The sequence below is a fragment of the Uloborus diversus genome, chromosome 6 (genome assembly GCF_026930045.1).
Source record: "Uloborus diversus isolate 005 chromosome 6, Udiv.v.3.1, whole genome shotgun sequence".
In the NCBI taxonomy this organism is placed as follows: Eukaryota; Metazoa; Arthropoda; class Arachnida; order Araneae; family Uloboridae; genus Uloborus; species Uloborus diversus.
In genome coordinates, this window is record NC_072736.1 from 2,363,156 (window position 1) to 2,380,102 (window position 16,947).

Here is a 16,947-nt window from a genome sequence, read left to right on the forward strand (position 1 = left end):
AAAAAGAAAGAAAATACAATACAAAAACGAGCTACTCTTATCTTTACCTGCAGTATTTAATAGAGCTTTTTTTTATATCTATACTCCGATATTTGATGTCTCTGAGAAGAAAAGTCAATCCTCCGCCACTCATGCTCTGTCCATCCACCCTATAGCTATATGTTGTAACCCTTGATTTTGAGGGAAGTGCAAGTCTTCAGCTTGTGGTTTGGTTTCCTTAGACACAGAACACCATTGGTACAGAACAGCCAGAACACCATTGGTACAGAACAGCCAGAACACCGTTGGTACAGATGTTCACGACTTGGTGGCTCCCTGGCCCCTGGATTTGACAGACAGGAACAAACTACTCTTGCCCGTTTTCGTAGTGGACATCTTAAAACTTTAAAATTTTCGGAGGGGTAGACCTTTCAGACTTGTTCCAAATGTTCCGTTGAGCAGACTTCGCCTGACCATATACTGTCGTGCCTGGGGCTCTCCAGGAGGGATTTGACTGAAGACCCAGTGACGGTGCTGGATTTCTTGAGGGTAAACAAACTCATGGACCTGGTCTAGCACTGCTGACCATGGGGGCATGCAACAACAACAATAGAGCTTTTGCATATTACATTCATGGCAAATGCCTTTTTTTCTGCTCATGAGCCCGTGTATTTTTCAAGTTTAGCAACTTATTTTTAAACATTGCTCGGTGCTCGTTTAGATTTAACGATTTAACTAATATCAGTTTATCTTGCAGATTTTACAATTGCGTCGCAAACTACTGAAAAAAATTCTGCTGGTAGATTTTAACATAAAAATGAGCGTGTTTTTTGTTTTCCGGTTAAAAAAATGTACGCCCTTTGCTCCCCCCCCCCCCTCTTCCGGAAAAATTTGAAATGACAACCCTGTATGTGACGAATTCTCTTGATTTCTGTGTCTCATATTCAAGTAATGAGCCCTTTCTTAACCAGAAACTGAACCTGCTTCATTTCTCTCGCTATAATATATATATATATATATATATATATATATATATATATATATATATATATATATATATATATATATATATATTCGGAGTCTGCCAAACTTGCGACCTACTCGCCCCCCGCCCTTCCCAGTGTTTTAACCTCGGGATGACTAAATGGACTTCGCGATTGTACTAAACGTATAGATTAATACAATTTTTAGGAGGAGGCCCAAAATCGGATATTGCTGGGAGGGGGGGGGGGGGCGAAAATTTGAAGTTACGCTACTGTTCAAAATTCGAGCACTGCGCTGCGCTGGAAACTTCTTCCTTCCTTTGGGATCAGCTTATTTCTCCATTGTCAAAAAACGTTGTCATCACTGTAGACCCTCATTTGACGTTGGGGTTACGTTCCACGAAAATGCCACGAAAATCAAAACCTTTAAAATGAAGACTTAATATTAGTGTTAAAATATGGGCTAGGTTCCATAGTCGAAAACAAAAAACCTCATTCCAGTGTATATATTTAGTGGTACCCGCACGACTTTGCCCGTAATAGAAAAATTAAAAGGCCTTTTGGTTCGCCTGTATATTTACAAATAATGTATGGTGAAATTTCTCGCCAATTGGCTTGTACCCATGTTACGGTTCCACGTTATGATAATTTCGCATCTCGGCAATTGGCTTGTGCCCATGTTACGGTTCCACGTTATGATAATTTCGCAATTTACTCGTCCGTCTTATGATAATTTTGTTCTTAAAATTGGAATAGAAAAAGAACCACATCGAATTTTCGAAAAATCGCTTCGAGGTGCACACCCCCATGCTACAAACTAACTTTGTGCCAAATTTCATGAAAATCGGCCGAACGGTCTAGGCGCTATGCGCGTCACAGAGATCCAGACATCCTCCGGACAGAGAGACTTTCAGCTTTATTATTATTAAAGATAGGTTTTATGTGTAACTGTTCCGATACATATGCACAACGTGCTTAAAGAAAAAGTGAATTAACTTAGTGTTTACATAAAAGAACTGATTATGATTATTCTTTTGGCAGTCATTAATTATTTTTCTCTGTAGTTCTTTGTAGAGCATTCCATGATCAAACGCGTCGTTTCCATGACGGGATCTTCCTTCACTAACAAATCAGAAAGATTCTTTGCCATTGTCAAAGAATGGCTCAAAATTTTCAATGTGAAAGGCTTTTTTGGTTGTGTGTCATCGATGTCGGTATCCTCGTTAATTTCGTTTTCTTTTGCAAGTTCTAAAAGCTCTTCCAGTGAGCTCTGAACTTTGTGATCTTTAAAACTTAAAGTCTGGAAAGAGCTCCGGAACCAACCTCAAAAAATGTCTCCAGTAGCCCAAGGTCTCTTATTAGTAAGCCAAAATGTATATTTTTAAGTGTTATTTTCAATCTCAGGAGTTTCGGTTTTGAATGAGGGGAAAATTTTATCTGTTTGCAATGCCGCATCCGCATAAAATCAAAACTCATCCGCGAAAAGTGAAATAAAGGTGTCAAATTTTAAACCGCGTTTAATCAAATTCGCGTAAAATAAACCTGCATAAAACGAGAGTCTACTGTATAAAGTTTTATTTATATCTCAAGACTCATACTGCTTTTTCTAAGACCTAAATATCATTATTAAAACCCAGTTTTTTCTTGAATTGTTTTGGAGTAAGAGCGGGATGGCTTCAATGCGTAACAAACACTTACACACGGGTAACATAAAATTTTAATAAAATATGCTTGAGTGCTCAAGACAGAAGTAGAATCCAGGTAGCTAGAGGACGATTGTAACTTTTGATGAAATTGGGCAAGAATTACATTTGGTGCCCTGGGCCTGTGTCCCACGTGCCCATAATCTGGTCCTACAGGCAGCAGAGGTGCGGTACCTAAGATCTATAAAAGGTGGTTACACTTATGGATAACATAAGGAATGAAGTAGTAAAATTAATAAATATCGCATTCGCAACTCCAGTAAACTATAGGGGGCGCTGCAGTCACTGTCTAATGGCGGATGAAAAAGGTAAAACAAACAAATGCCGTAACTTATAACTTGCTTTGACGCTTTGTGAATGACAGTAATTTTTCATCGTGTTTGTGGGAAGTTTTCTTTTCTATTCTTCTGAAATTACATTACACCACAAACTGTCTGAAGCCTGTAATTTACCCCAAAGAAAACACGTGGAATGGAATGTTTTACTTTTTCGGTAGTATTGTTAATCACTGCAAGGTAGCGTATTCGAGCTCTGGAGTTGCGAATTGGTTGGAGAGATAGCGTCTAACGAATGAAACGAAGAATATTTCTCAGAACCGCGTTCTACTACAAGCCAAAAGACAAGTTAGACCGTAAAAGGTTTAGAAAACGGTGTTTGGACCGTAGAGGGGAGGTTGGACCAAGAAGCCGGAATAGGCCTTTTGCCTAGTCCTTGATGATGATAGGATGAGTTAAAATATTTTCATAGATACATATTCTAACATAAAGACAACTTCGCTAAAAGGAATTTTTAAAAGGTTTTCTAATCCCAGAAAGTTTTTAAATATGATGACTGATGACTTTGTCTGAAAAAAAATAATAATAAAACAAATTTTCATAGAAAATAAATTAGAAAAAGATTTATTTACCTTGAATGGTTCTTTAAAATCTATTTCCTTGGTCTCTTTCAGCCCAAGGGGTACCATTGGCGTCGTCGGTATAGAGCTTGAAAAAAACAACCAGTTAATGTGCAAATAATAGTAATAATAAAGAAAATCCATAATACTTAATACGGTCAAAATGGGGAGCTAATTTTATTGAGTTAAGAATCAGTACATAAAAAAATGTAGTAATTAAATCGTTTTCTGAGGAACTGACGACGCACTTGAGTCATTTAATATTTCTATTGTTCGATACTTCTAAATTAGGGAGTGGCGTATACTCAGAGAACACTTAACCCAACTTTTGCTCAAGGGCCTTCAGATCCGTTCGGCTTACAAGTAAATCACTGGGTTACTATCATAGGGGGTTTGCGGATAAAACCTGCCACAGAAGCAGCGCTCATTTTGTTGTTCACATCCGTATGCTACAAGTGAAAATAAGGACCCAAATTGTTCATCTCATATTTTTAATATTTCGCTTTCACAAACCGCCAAAACACTTGAGATTTATGTAAACTAAATTACTAATAACCATCCGGTGACAATAACTCAATTTTGGCAAAATGTGCAGATACCACAGCTGTGCTTAGCACGGCAGCTTATCATTTTCTTTGCGTATTGAAATCACGCTCTTAACTAAAAGGTTGCTCAAAGTAAACATTTATGTTGAAAAAAAATGAATTTAAAGTTTATTACTTTCATTAATGAATGCACCCATTTTTAGAAACTTTTTAGTGCAATTTTGCAATGGGGTGGTTTCCTTCAGTCAAAAGTACTACTTTTAGTCATTGAAATGGATAGAATGAGCAAAAAAAATTACATGGACCCAGAAAATACTTGCATTTTCCCAACAGTTTTTTTTTTAATTAATTTTTTTAAATGTTCGCTTTTTCAAACAAGTCGTGGTCTTTATGACGTCACAAATGATGCAATTTGGCGCATCTTTCTACTACATTTCCACGTTATGATAATCAAGCAGCGAATTAAAATTGCGCTCTACGCTTGCTACCAACCATATCGTTGCCAATACACGTGAGTAAAGATGCGAATTAAATATTTTGCACTATGAATGGCAACACAGAATGGCATTTCATCATTTGTGATGTCATCGACAGAAGCGTTAAACGATGAAAGAGCACCGATGTAAGTAATTTTTTAAAAATATTAAACTTAAAGAAATTATTTAAAAAATGGTCAGATCCTATGTTTTTAAGCATGCTCTTTCAGAAAAATTTTGGAAACGACCCCATTATATGAATGATCATTTCATTTTTCACTCTGAATATGCTGCTTTATATTTGGATCAATTTTTTCTTACAAAATCTTTTTTGAATAAGTCTAAAATTGGTTAAAAAGGACTGTACATTAGGGTGGGCCGAAAAAACTTTTTTTGGAAATCTGTTTTTGGATAGTGCGGAAAAGTTGCTATGTGAGCCCGTTATTACCCAAAAAAAATTTCGCTAAATTTGTTTAATATTTAGCCGGCGCTATTTGACCTTGAAAAAAAAAAAAGGGGGGGGGGGGGTCAAAAATAAAAGTTTGACGCCAGTTTCAGCAAACATTAGAAGTATCTGTCAGTGATATAGTTGGAATCCTCAAATACTTTTATACATTTCGTAGAATATTTAGCTACGCTCTTTTAAGACTGAAACATTGGAAAAAAGAAAAAAAAGTAGTTTCGAAATAAGTAAGTACTGAAATGTTACGCAATACGTTACTTTGAAAAAACAGTGAAAATTCAATCAATTTTATGCGACATTTGTACGCCAATTTTAAAAAATGCACGCACTCAAAAAAAAAAAAAAAAAAAAAAGAAATAGTTACATAAGATGCTAATTTTTTAATCTTCGGTTCCAATTGTTTCTCCTGGATAATAAACGGCGCTCAACTACTTCTATTATTCCTAAGATTATTTTATAACTATTTTATATATATTCAGTAAATTACCGCCCATTAGCCAGGGCTAAAGCGATGGTTTTCCATCTCCAGCTCAGTCACTTTCCTATGCCGGGCTGATGAGTGCTAATAAGCACGAAACTGCAGTCCTCGGCTGGAAATGACTGAGCTGGCGGTGTACTTCACGTATTTTATATATGTTTGACAAATAGAGCCCTTGAGTATTGAAAAAATGTGAATCCTCTGAAGTCCTTTAAACTGACCAATGAATTGAACGCAAGTATTCTTTTTCTCAAGCCGTTTCTTACCTGACAAGAAATGCTGTAATTCTACACCTCCACAGCTGGGAGTTAAGCAATTAAAGGACTCCTCTCTTGTGTCCAATGTCTACAATTAGTTGCCACTGAGGCATCTTATACTGGAATTGGACGGTTGCACAAAGGGACCACATTCATATTCTGGAGCTATCGGACAACTTCTTAGAGATTGTGAAAAAAATCCGGTGGTCAAATTTGATAAAATTGACTGCAATCTTCTGGTTTTGGACATGGAAGATGTAAAAAATTTAAGTACTGCACAACAATATTTGTATAGAATCTGTCTTGCCGTAAAAGATGGTAGTTGTCCTTCAAGCGTGGCTGACTGTAGCCCAGGCAAACTCAGTCATGCGCGATGGCTGACAACTGCAAACCGTTTGTTACGCTTGTGTATAGGCACTTCAACTCCATCAGAAAATCTTACAATGCTTGTAAAGTATGTAATGTTAGTTTATGCTCCATGTGGTTTGAAATAAAAATGAAACCGAACTGCCAGTACGGTGCCCAACATTTTAAGAAAATGATTTCTCTTGGAAGGCAGTTTCCAGACAACGTCAAGGAGATAATTTTCAAAGTTCTCTCAAGTATAGCATATTTCGCTCGTCCTGAACAGCTACTGTTGACAATGTTGTTTGACTCAAGAAAATACATTCGGGAATTAGCTGTTAGGCGCATTCTGAACTCTAGAAATAAGAAGACGAAGAGCTCGGATGGTGTACAATTTTTTAAGCGTCCTAAACTCAATTTTGAAGCCGTTGATTATGTTGATTTAGTTGATTAGGCAAACTGTGTTGTAAGACAGAGCCACCTCTTACAATGCATCTAAAAGACCAACGATGGAAAGAAATGTGCAAAGAACATTCTACAGAGTTTACTTTCGAGAAATTTCCCTGTCACGAGTTCAAGCTGTGGAACGTTGTGTGAAACTAATAACCGAAGCTGCAATAAAAGTTCGTGGTGAAACAGCACGAGATGGATACATTCATGCCGAACTTCAAGCTAGGAAAGAACTTCCATCATTTGATAACAAGGGACAATATTATTCCAAAATATAATATTCATTATGCTTGAGGTATTATAAATCAAATTTGAAGATTTCTGTTTTAAAATTTTATTATCTATATATGTAATTCTGGAAAATGTATGATACTATTGCGTGATAATAATTGCTATGATTAATAGTGCTATTTAATTAATTTGTCTATGATTTAATTTTGAAAAATAATTTCCACATTGGTTTCTAAAGAAATTCAATATTTTTTCATTTTTCTCCAATTTTTGATGTCGGAAAGGAGCGGTTAAATGCTCATTAAAATCAATGAAATATTTTATGGGCTCGAACTGGCTTATTATATAACATTTTCAGTGTATTCCAGCAAAATATTTGGAATTTAATTCTTTTAAAAAAATTTCGACAAAAATTCATTTTTCTCTTTTTTTACGGTTTTTCAGTGTCAAATAGCGCCGGCTAGATATTTTTTAATATTCAAGAAATTTTTTGTGAGTGCTAACTAGCTCACTACGCAACTTTTGCGCGCTATCCAAAAATTGATTTCGAAAAAAAAATGTTTTTCGGCTTATTTCGGCCCACCCTACTGTACATTACAGCATTGCTGCAACTACAGTTGCGTCAAAACTAACATGGCAGCGAACTTAATAGTATGATTTGGCTTTTCATAGCCTTCACAATGTTATCGTTGCTGCAACTAATAGCTGTTTCATTATTTACTTGCAGTTATTGATTAAACAACAAAACCAACCCCTTAGCTGGTTTTCCAGATTAGACATATCATTTAGAGCTTCAATTTATTGTATACATAAAAGACAGACTAATAAATCCAATTATTAGGACCAGATAATAGTTTTAATTAGGTGTGAACAACCCGAGGAATAATTTAGACAAATTTTTCATTACATCTGCAAAGATAAATAAAGAGCTTAGTACTTATCTGCGTAAGAAATAATTTTTCTGCAACCATTAAAAGAATTCCAATTTAGATGAAACCACGATAAGCTAACAAATCCGCTTTATTTATAGCGTTACGTAGAATGACAACACAAAAGTTGCTATACCTCTTTGAGTCATCATCAGTGTGAATCAATTATCTAAATTGACTCGCTACTTGACGGACAAAATTAGAAAAAAGATGGATACGTTCGCTCAAAATAGGTAATGGCCACAGAAAGATCCAAGAGCGAGATTAGTTTTTGTTGGAGGCTCTTTAAAAGTATCAAAGTCGATTTCCAAAGATCGAATAACCCGTTGAGGTTTCCAATTACCCGGATGTAAATGTTTTCTTCGATATTGAGTTAAGGAGCAATTAAAATAATGATGTGCGCGAGTCAACGGGGCGTGGTTATCTCACTCTAGCCATCTGCTGATTGGTTGGAATTGATTACAATGTCATAAAAAGAAAGGCACAGCAGGGATTGAATTATGGAGCACTTGAATAAAATGTATCACATATAAAATTAGAAAACTATTTTTATGCGAAGCGCAGTTAAATTCATATGATCAGTTGGTAAACTTTCCCTGCTTTGGGTAATGTTCTTCAGTGATAACACCAAATTTTGAAATATAACTTTTTTTTAAATGTTTTTAATAGGTGAAACGTTTTGCAATGATGAACTAGGAAACATTTTTGGTACTTGTGTGTCCTTCCGTCAATCATTTTCCCAAAATCAAAATTTTCGCTAAATGAAAATTGAGAAAATATTTTGCCAAATGCACTTATCTCCGTCTGAAGGTTTTTCAAAATGAGTCGAGTAGGTTAAGGGCCTCCAACAATGCCGGTCTGTCGCAAAATGGCGATTTTTTATTTGGCGAAAAAAGTCGATGTTATAATACGTACGTACCTATTTTTTTTCTCCATTTACAGCATACATGTAAAACATGTGTCAAACGGTTTTTTTGAGCAATCACGATTGCTTATTGTTTTCACTTGACTGTTTTGATGCGCTATCATTTTATTTTCCCACCAGCACCCTCTGCAGCATCACCGTCGACCGGCTCCTCACGATGCTGCTCCTATAGCGAAAACCGTCTCCAGGTTGCATCCATATGCTACACACACGCACATACATACACAACTACACACACACACAAATACATACACCTACACACATACACAAACGCATACACACAAACACACTCAAACACATACATACATACACACACACGCATACATATAGACACCTACACATACATACAGACACCTACACATACACACACACTCATCACACTCATGCCTGCACACAGACACAAACACATATGCCTACACACACATACACATTCCCCACCACACACAAACACTCATACACACAACTACCCACACACTCATACCTTCACACACACAAACACACATGCCTACACACATACACATACCCCCTTACACAAAAGCCCACACCCCCCACACACACACATAAACACACATGCCCACACACACACTCGTGATTGCGAAAAACATAATTTGAATTCAAGAGGTCAAAATTCAATTTTTCTTTTTGCATCAATCGATAACTGCTAAATTTTCCCACTTCACTACCCACCCTCATATAAATAATAGCCGATGATCGAGTAACCCGCTTGTTTCAACTAGTAAAACTCGCGCTACGGCATGATAATTTGATAATGTGTTTTGGTAATGTTTAACATGCAGGGAAAGGCTTTTATTGTGACAAGGCTAAACTCGATCCGGTAACTTAACTGTTTTACTGGTAAGACTCATTCCAAACGAATGAAGAAACGAAAAAGGGGTCAACTATGAACGCTATCTACTGGAGCTTAGGGTTAATCCACAGGAGTTAGGGTTAAAATTTCAACTATCAAAGTATCACCAAACAGGCAATGGCTTCGTTAAAATGTTGACGGACGACTTTCTAGTTTTAATTAAAAAAACTCTCTTAAAACGGAATCATCCTTCATTTAATATTATTTGCTGAAATCGTGTGAAATTTCTTGTGGCTGTGTGGATAAAGGCAACAAGTTGCCACAGCAAAAGTTCAGGGTTCGATACCAACTCTTTGGTTTTCGGGCATTCGCCAGACAGTAATGATTCTAACAATTTTAAAACAGGAAAAGGAGAAGGGATGTTAGGCGATATGAGTCTCAAAAAATTGAAACAATGTGCGTTGTTTGACTGTTAGCTAAATTTAGAATAAAAATTTATCAACGTGAGCAAATTAAATTTTTTCCAGAAGGCAGATTTAATTGAATGATTTGAGGCCCTCTAGAAACGCAACACCCAAAAGAAAAATTCACGTTGAACATTCGCAAGGGTTAAAGGGCAATTGCTGTACAAGCAGAGAATTTCTACAAACTTCGTCATCCAATTTTTGCGTTGAGCAAAAAGTTTCTGAGTTGAGCAAATTTTGTGAAAGTTAAGGAATCGTTATATGACCGCTCTCCCTACTAGCTCCTGATCTATTAACTCGGTGTTTCAAGATTTAATTTTTCTGGATATTGTTCCGCATTTAACAAGTCTTAGTTTTGTCTACAGGATAACTTCGCTGGTTTTTTAAAGCTATAACATTTGACACGCAAATAATCAGGAAACCATACGATAGTGCAATAATGAAAAAAGTAGAAATCGAAGGAGCGTAGTAAAACATGTTTCTGGATGCATACATTATTTACCCTCGTGTTGCTGTAATCAACATGAAGTCTTAAAGACTTCCAAAATAAGAAAAGTTGCCGAATTTAGCGAGTTTTGAAGAGTAATGTAAGACAGCGTTTACGCATTTTGCAGATATATGTTTTGCTGACATGCAGACGGTGAAATCGCATGGTACTTTCAATCTCTCGCCAAGTCTTGAAATTCGGCGCTTTAAAAAAAAAAAAATCGCAGACTGTAGGACCTTATATCTCGATAACGGGGCCACTAGGGCAAATAAGCTCTGCGTCAAAAGAACATCTCAATGTGCTCATTCAATTGCTACCTATCTAAACTTCTTCATTACTACACTATCCTCGTGGTTCCCTGGTAAGTTTTAAAACCAGCTAATAGATGCGGTACTGTCTTTGTGCTGTAAAAACACTACATCATCTATTACCTGGTTTTGAAATTTAGTGGAGCGCCAATTATCGTTTCAAGATGTCCCTCCAGGAAAAACTGCTCTAGTTGAAAGTACCTTCAAATTTTTCCTTCAGTTTACAAAAGAATCGAAGTATAAAGTAAGTCTAAGCCCAAGTATCTAGTTTTGGAAATCACTTTACGAGAAGAACCATAAAGTGATGTTTCAAATAGCTTGAAAGTATTTTAGATGTGTCCTATAGCAAGAAATGTAGTACGAATGACATTTTGGAATGAAAAATTGATAAAGTTTACCCTGCTGACAATAAATTTTTACTAACTTTCCGCCGTCTGGTTTTCTCCAAACTGTATAGTGCAGCCTAAGATAAATTAAGATCAAACAACGCATTGAAAATAATTACCTGTTATTCTGGTACATCTGGACTGAACTGTTCAATTCTGCTAGCTGCTCTTTCAGAACTTGTAAGCTTGAGTTGACGAAATTCAGTTCCAGGGCTATGGTCTCTTTTAGTTTCTTGTTGGACGTAGCCCTATAAACAACGACACACCAAAAAGCAAGTTGTTAATTTGTCACAAGATTTGTTCTTTTCCATTTAAGTGAATATTCTGTTATGCAGAATGATTAAAAAAGAACGATGGAATTTCATACGACAAACCCCATTTGGAGGGTATTTGACATACAGCTCTCTGGAAGAGCTTGCATGAAAAAGCGAGTTGTAAAGATGCAACTGGCTCCAGCTAGATGTCTCTTACGTGTTATCGTATTTGCTCATTTGTTGTTATTCAATTTAGCATTTTTGCACTCTATAGATAGTCCACTAAGCCACCGGTTTGGAAAGTTCTAAAACCATGTGGTTTCTTTTTCTGTGGGAATAAATAGAGAATACTCTGTTTGTACCCTGCCCGTTGATCTTAACAAAATGAAAAATTGAATCACACTGTAATAATTCTCTCGTGCCTGTGGACGTCTGTGACGAGAGTTTAAATCCAGGTGTAAGACTGTTCAAATGTCAGGAAGAGGGCACAGAAGAATTTCGTTCTTGTTCCATTGTTACTGTCAGAAATATTACACGTTTGAAAATCCATCATTCTTTTTGAATCACCCTAAAACGAACAAAGCACCAAAAAGGATGTTGTTTATATGTTACAGAATTTGCTCTTTCCCCGTAAGCTTATGAAGTATTATACATACTAATGACATAACTGAAATAGCTGTCAACCTTTTTGCTCCTCATGTTTTAATTTTACTTTAATAGAACTTTTCAAGTTAGTTAATGAGCTATTGTTTTTTTTAATTATTATTATTATCTAACGAACTATTTTATATTCAAATTTAAAAAAATGAATTCTTTGGCAAAATTTTCTTCCCGTTTTGACGTAGCTTAGTCTTGTTTAATGGCTTTTGTTCTGTTTAAAAATGAATTGCTGGATTTTAACTTTAAGCAACATTGTATTTAGCAATGTTTGACGACGAGCAGAAAAGCGCTTTTTTTTTGACTATTTAGAGATTTTTTTTTTTTTTTTTGAAAAAGCACAAGTGTTCTCTGTTTCGGTCATTTCTCTATAAGAAACATAAGTTACTATTAAGGACGGGGATCTTCCGATCTTTGAGCGTTTGCAGCGATCATCAAAGTTCTGGAGATAATTTTATTTTGGTACCCCCAACCTTTTGTTGCTGTATGGTAACCCTTTAAGACTTGCTATTTCCCTATTTTTTGTTACGTATGCCAATGGATAAAGATCCCCAAACTCGCAATTATCGAAATATTTTCATACAGCACAATGTATTTTCAGAAAATTATATGCTCCGCTAGGTGGCGTAATAAGTGCACCCGCGTCACAGAGCACATGAGGACATAAGAATATGTTTAGTTGTCTTGAGACTATGAGGCATACCTGACCGAATATCGCGAAAACAATTTTTGGAATATTTCTTGACCGCTATTCGGGAGAAAAGGCGAATTAGTCGCCCATCTTACAAAATTTGGTCATTACGTAGAAATAAACTAGTTTATGATTGAGTGAAATTCTTTGCACTCCAATTTTGAATGACGACAAATTTTAAAAAGAGAAAGTTGGAAGTTTCCACTATATGTATAAAAAAGGGTTTTAACCTGTAGAGTTTCTCTGCGCCGTTCCTCATCATAGTCTGGTAGTTGATTTCCTGATTCAGCTTTGCCCTCTGTACCTGAAGCCGACCCCTACATGTCGCTGCCAGAGGATCTGTGCCCTGAAATAAAGAAAAAAAATGTAAAAATAATAATAGAACTAGTTGGTACATCATAGTTTTAAAGGAACCGATGCTCCAAAAAGCTGATTTTTCCATTTTTAATTCAGCATTGAAGGACATGTAAAATATTCTGCAAGATTGTATACCAAAAAAAAAGACTAAACTATACCAATTCAAGCCAGAAATCAACCAAGCATAAGGTTTACTCAAAACATTACTTATATAAAGACACTAATTACAAAGCAATACAAGTATATCAAAATTATGTATATGTACATAATTTTCTCAAAAGCAAAAATAAATCTTTACTAATAATAAAGCTGAATGTCTAGATCTCTGTCCAGATATCTGTCGGGATGTCTGGATGTCTGTGACGCGCATACCGCCGTTCAGCCGATTTTCATGAAATTTAGCCCAGAATTAGTTTATAGCTTGGGGGTGTGCACCTCTAAGCGATTTTTTAAAAAAATCGATTTTGTTCTTTTTCTATTCCAATTTTAAGAAAAGTTTACAGAGCAAATTATCATGCCGTGGATGAGTGCAAAGTACCATCACGTGAACGAGCAAATTATCATAACGTGGAACATGGGCGAGCAAATGAACATAGCAAATTGGCGAGAAATTCTTCATCCATTGTAAATATACAAGCTAACCAAATGACCTCTTTATTTTCTACTACGGGCAAAGTCGTGTGGGTACCGCTGGTAAATAAATAAAATAACCCACAAGAAAATGATCGGGAAAAGTTTCATAACGTGGAATTTGCCGAATTCGCGAAAAAAAACCCTTTCGATTGCTCAAAATGCAGTTGCCATTTTTTCCCCTCTTGCTTTATTTTAAATTTTTATGGAACTTTCTTTGTTTCTTGATGATTTCATATAATAACTAGTGATGTTCCGGATTCCGTATCCGCGGATATCCGAGAAAAAATAAAGATCTGTATCCGCATCTGTATCCGTTACTTTTTTGACGGATCTTAAACGGATCTTTTCTATTCTAAAAATTCTTAAATATTTAAATAAAAGACTCTTAAATTCCGTTTAAATTAGGTTTTATTCCCTATTTAAATTATAAGGTATCATTTCAAACGCCAACGGCCCTCTGAGACATGTTTTTTTTTTTTAATTTTTAGTTTAATATTAGTTTTTGATATTGATTTGGGGTTTCTGTTATACTTCATTTTGGTTTTCCTCGGCATCTTTCAAAAAAAAAAAAAAAAAGGTGAGATAAAATTCTCTATTTATTGTTTGTAAAGGTGTTCCCCGCTCTGTTATACCGTCGGTCGGAGTAATCTGGGTGGAATGGGTCAGCGCTGCATTTATGCTGAAATAAAATGCGAAAAATTATTTCTAGCCTATCCAGTAACAGCTTTACATTCTTGCTCCTGTATCCTACATCTACCGAGCAAGCTAGAAATAATTTTTCACATTCTACCTAAACATTAATGTAGCACTGACCCGTTCCTTCCAATTCTTCCTCAATTTTAAAGGAAATTTCTTTAAAGAGTAATTCGTAGTCTCTATTATATTTTCGCGGTAGATGACATTTTTTGAAGAAACAGTGTTATTATTAAGACGGGAATACCTTCTGTAATAAAGTTTAAACTTGGATAGTTGAATTGGTCAAAAAAAAAAAAAAAAAAGAGAGATCCGTTATCCGTATCCGCGGATCTTGACACTAATGATCCGGATCCGTATCCGCGGATCTACTTTTTTAATGATCCGGCCCATCACTGATAATAACTCGTACTGGCAGCATTCTAACCCGTCCAAGTAAGAAATCTACTGAGTGGCCTTCACATTGATGGAAGATGCCACAAACGTCTACACCATGTGTCATCGTCTCATATTAACATACAAGAATGAAAAAACACTGGAAATGCTCATTAAATTTGGTTGTTACCTCAACACAGCACATATTTTATGACAGATTTACGTAAGAAATCCCAGGACAAATTATGTCACCGTGCATTCTCGACTATTAGTAAAGCCATTCCAAACTGACTCGATGACAATTCGTACAAGAATGTAGGTTACGCAAGATATTCCACAGCAGAAGAACAAATTTTAGAGGACAATCCCTAATGTCCGTATTGTTGCGAAGGTCGTTATTCGACGGCCTAGTTTTAATAAAATGAATCAAAGCGAAAAAGTTAGCATGAAGATCGTTTAATAACCTGGACTTTGTCCAGATGATCCAGTGTCATGTCTTTGTGAGGGCTACAGTTGAGGTTAATTATGTCCCAGCCTTGCAAAATTAATCCCGCATTCCGAGATTTGTCGAAACAATGGGGTATGAATGATATCCTATTAAGCCGCATTTTGATTGAAATATTCAAACGATTGTCTTGGGAATTAAGTAAAATAAACGAGATGACACTCTTCGGATTGAGGATAACTGTTCCGTTTTGTAAGTACGGTTCAAAAAAAAAAAAATAAATAAATAAATAAATAAATAAATAAATAAATAAATAAATAAATAATAATAATAATAATTTGAATTTTGACTTCTTGAATTCATATTATGTTTTTCGCAATCACGACTGTGTGTGTGTATGTAGGCATGTGTGTTTGTGTCCAGGCATGAGTGTATGGGTAGTTGTGTGTATGTGTGTTTGTGTGTGTGTGGGGGGTATCTGTGGGTTGTATGTGTTTGTGTGTCTGTATGCATGTGTGTATGTGTTTGTGTGTGTATGTGTAGGTGTCTGTATGTATGCCTGTGTGTGTATGTGTTTTAGGTGTATGTATATATGTGTGTGTATGTATGCGTGTGTGTGTAGGATATGGACGCAACTCGAGACGGTTTTTGCTAGAGGAGCAGCATCGTGAGGCGGCCGATCGACGGTGGTGCTGCAGAGGGTGCTGTCGGGAAAATAAAATCATAGGAACGCCAAAAACAGTCAAATGAAAGCAATAAGCAATCCTGATTGCTAAAAAAAAAAAAAAAAGACTGAAACACTTCTTATTAGAATACTTCTTAGAGATGCATAAAGTATGTCAAATTAATAGGAATTATAAGCAGCACAAATTGTTATTAACAAAATTGTGTTTAGAGGCCGTCTATATATTAAAGCGGGAAATAATTTGAAACGGAGTTGGTACGCTAAAACCTTTAAAAAAATTAATAAACTTCAGTTTTTATATATATTCAAAATATTCAAACCAAGAATTTTCAAGCGACATAAAATTCAGGTTTTATCTGGATTAAAAGTAACTTAATTTAAATATTAATGGGCTAGGAATGCATTGACATGTACGTATTTTACTTTCAAACGTGATTTTCTCAAAACTTCAATTTTAAAAACTTGTGTTCCTTTTTTCTAGAAAACTATTTTTCTTATTAGTTTCAAATTTTCACCACATCTTATTTACATGATTATAATTATACTAAAGTAAAAATTTTCTTTAGGACTCACACGTTTTCCTAAACCTTTGTTTTTATGGTCGAAAACGTTCTTTTTTTTTCATTTAAAAAGTGACTATATAAATTAAAAATTAACAAATCCCGAAATAAACAAAATGGGGTCGTTTCCAAAATTTTAAAAGTATTTTTTTCTGAAAGAGCATGCTTAAAGACATAGGATCTGACCATTTTTTAAATAATTTGACAAAGTTTAATATTTCTAAAAATTACTTTAATCGGTGCGCTTTTATTGTTTACGCTTCTGCCGATGACATCACAAATGATGAAATGCCATTCCCTGTTGCCATTCACAGACCACAATATTTAATTCGCATCTTTACTCACGTGTAGTGGCAACGATATGGTTGATAGCAAGCATAGAGCGTAATACTTAATTCGCTTCATGATTATCATAACGTGGAATCGCGGTAGAAAGATGCGGCAAAGTACATCATTTGTGACGTCATAAAGACCACGCCTTGTTT

The 16,947-nt window shown here is 35.6% G+C and overlaps 1 protein-coding gene across 1 annotated transcript in view; it reads right to left on the reverse strand.

Annotated features, from left to right (window-relative positions):
• LOC129224146 (rhophilin-2-like) overlaps nt 1-13,114 on the reverse strand; it is a 59,737-nt gene extending 46,623 nt beyond the window's left edge. Inside the window, exons 1-3 of the mRNA XM_054858561.1 lie at nt 12,945-13,114; nt 11,232-11,360; nt 3,573-3,648 (exon numbers count right to left, since the gene is read on the reverse strand). Of these exons, the coding sequence (XP_054714536.1) occupies nt 3,573-3,648; nt 11,232-11,360; nt 12,945-13,114 (375 nt within the window). The remainder of the gene's footprint in view (nt 1-3,572; nt 3,649-11,231; nt 11,361-12,944) is intronic.
• Between the last annotated feature and the right edge of the window lie 3,833 nt (nt 13,115-16,947).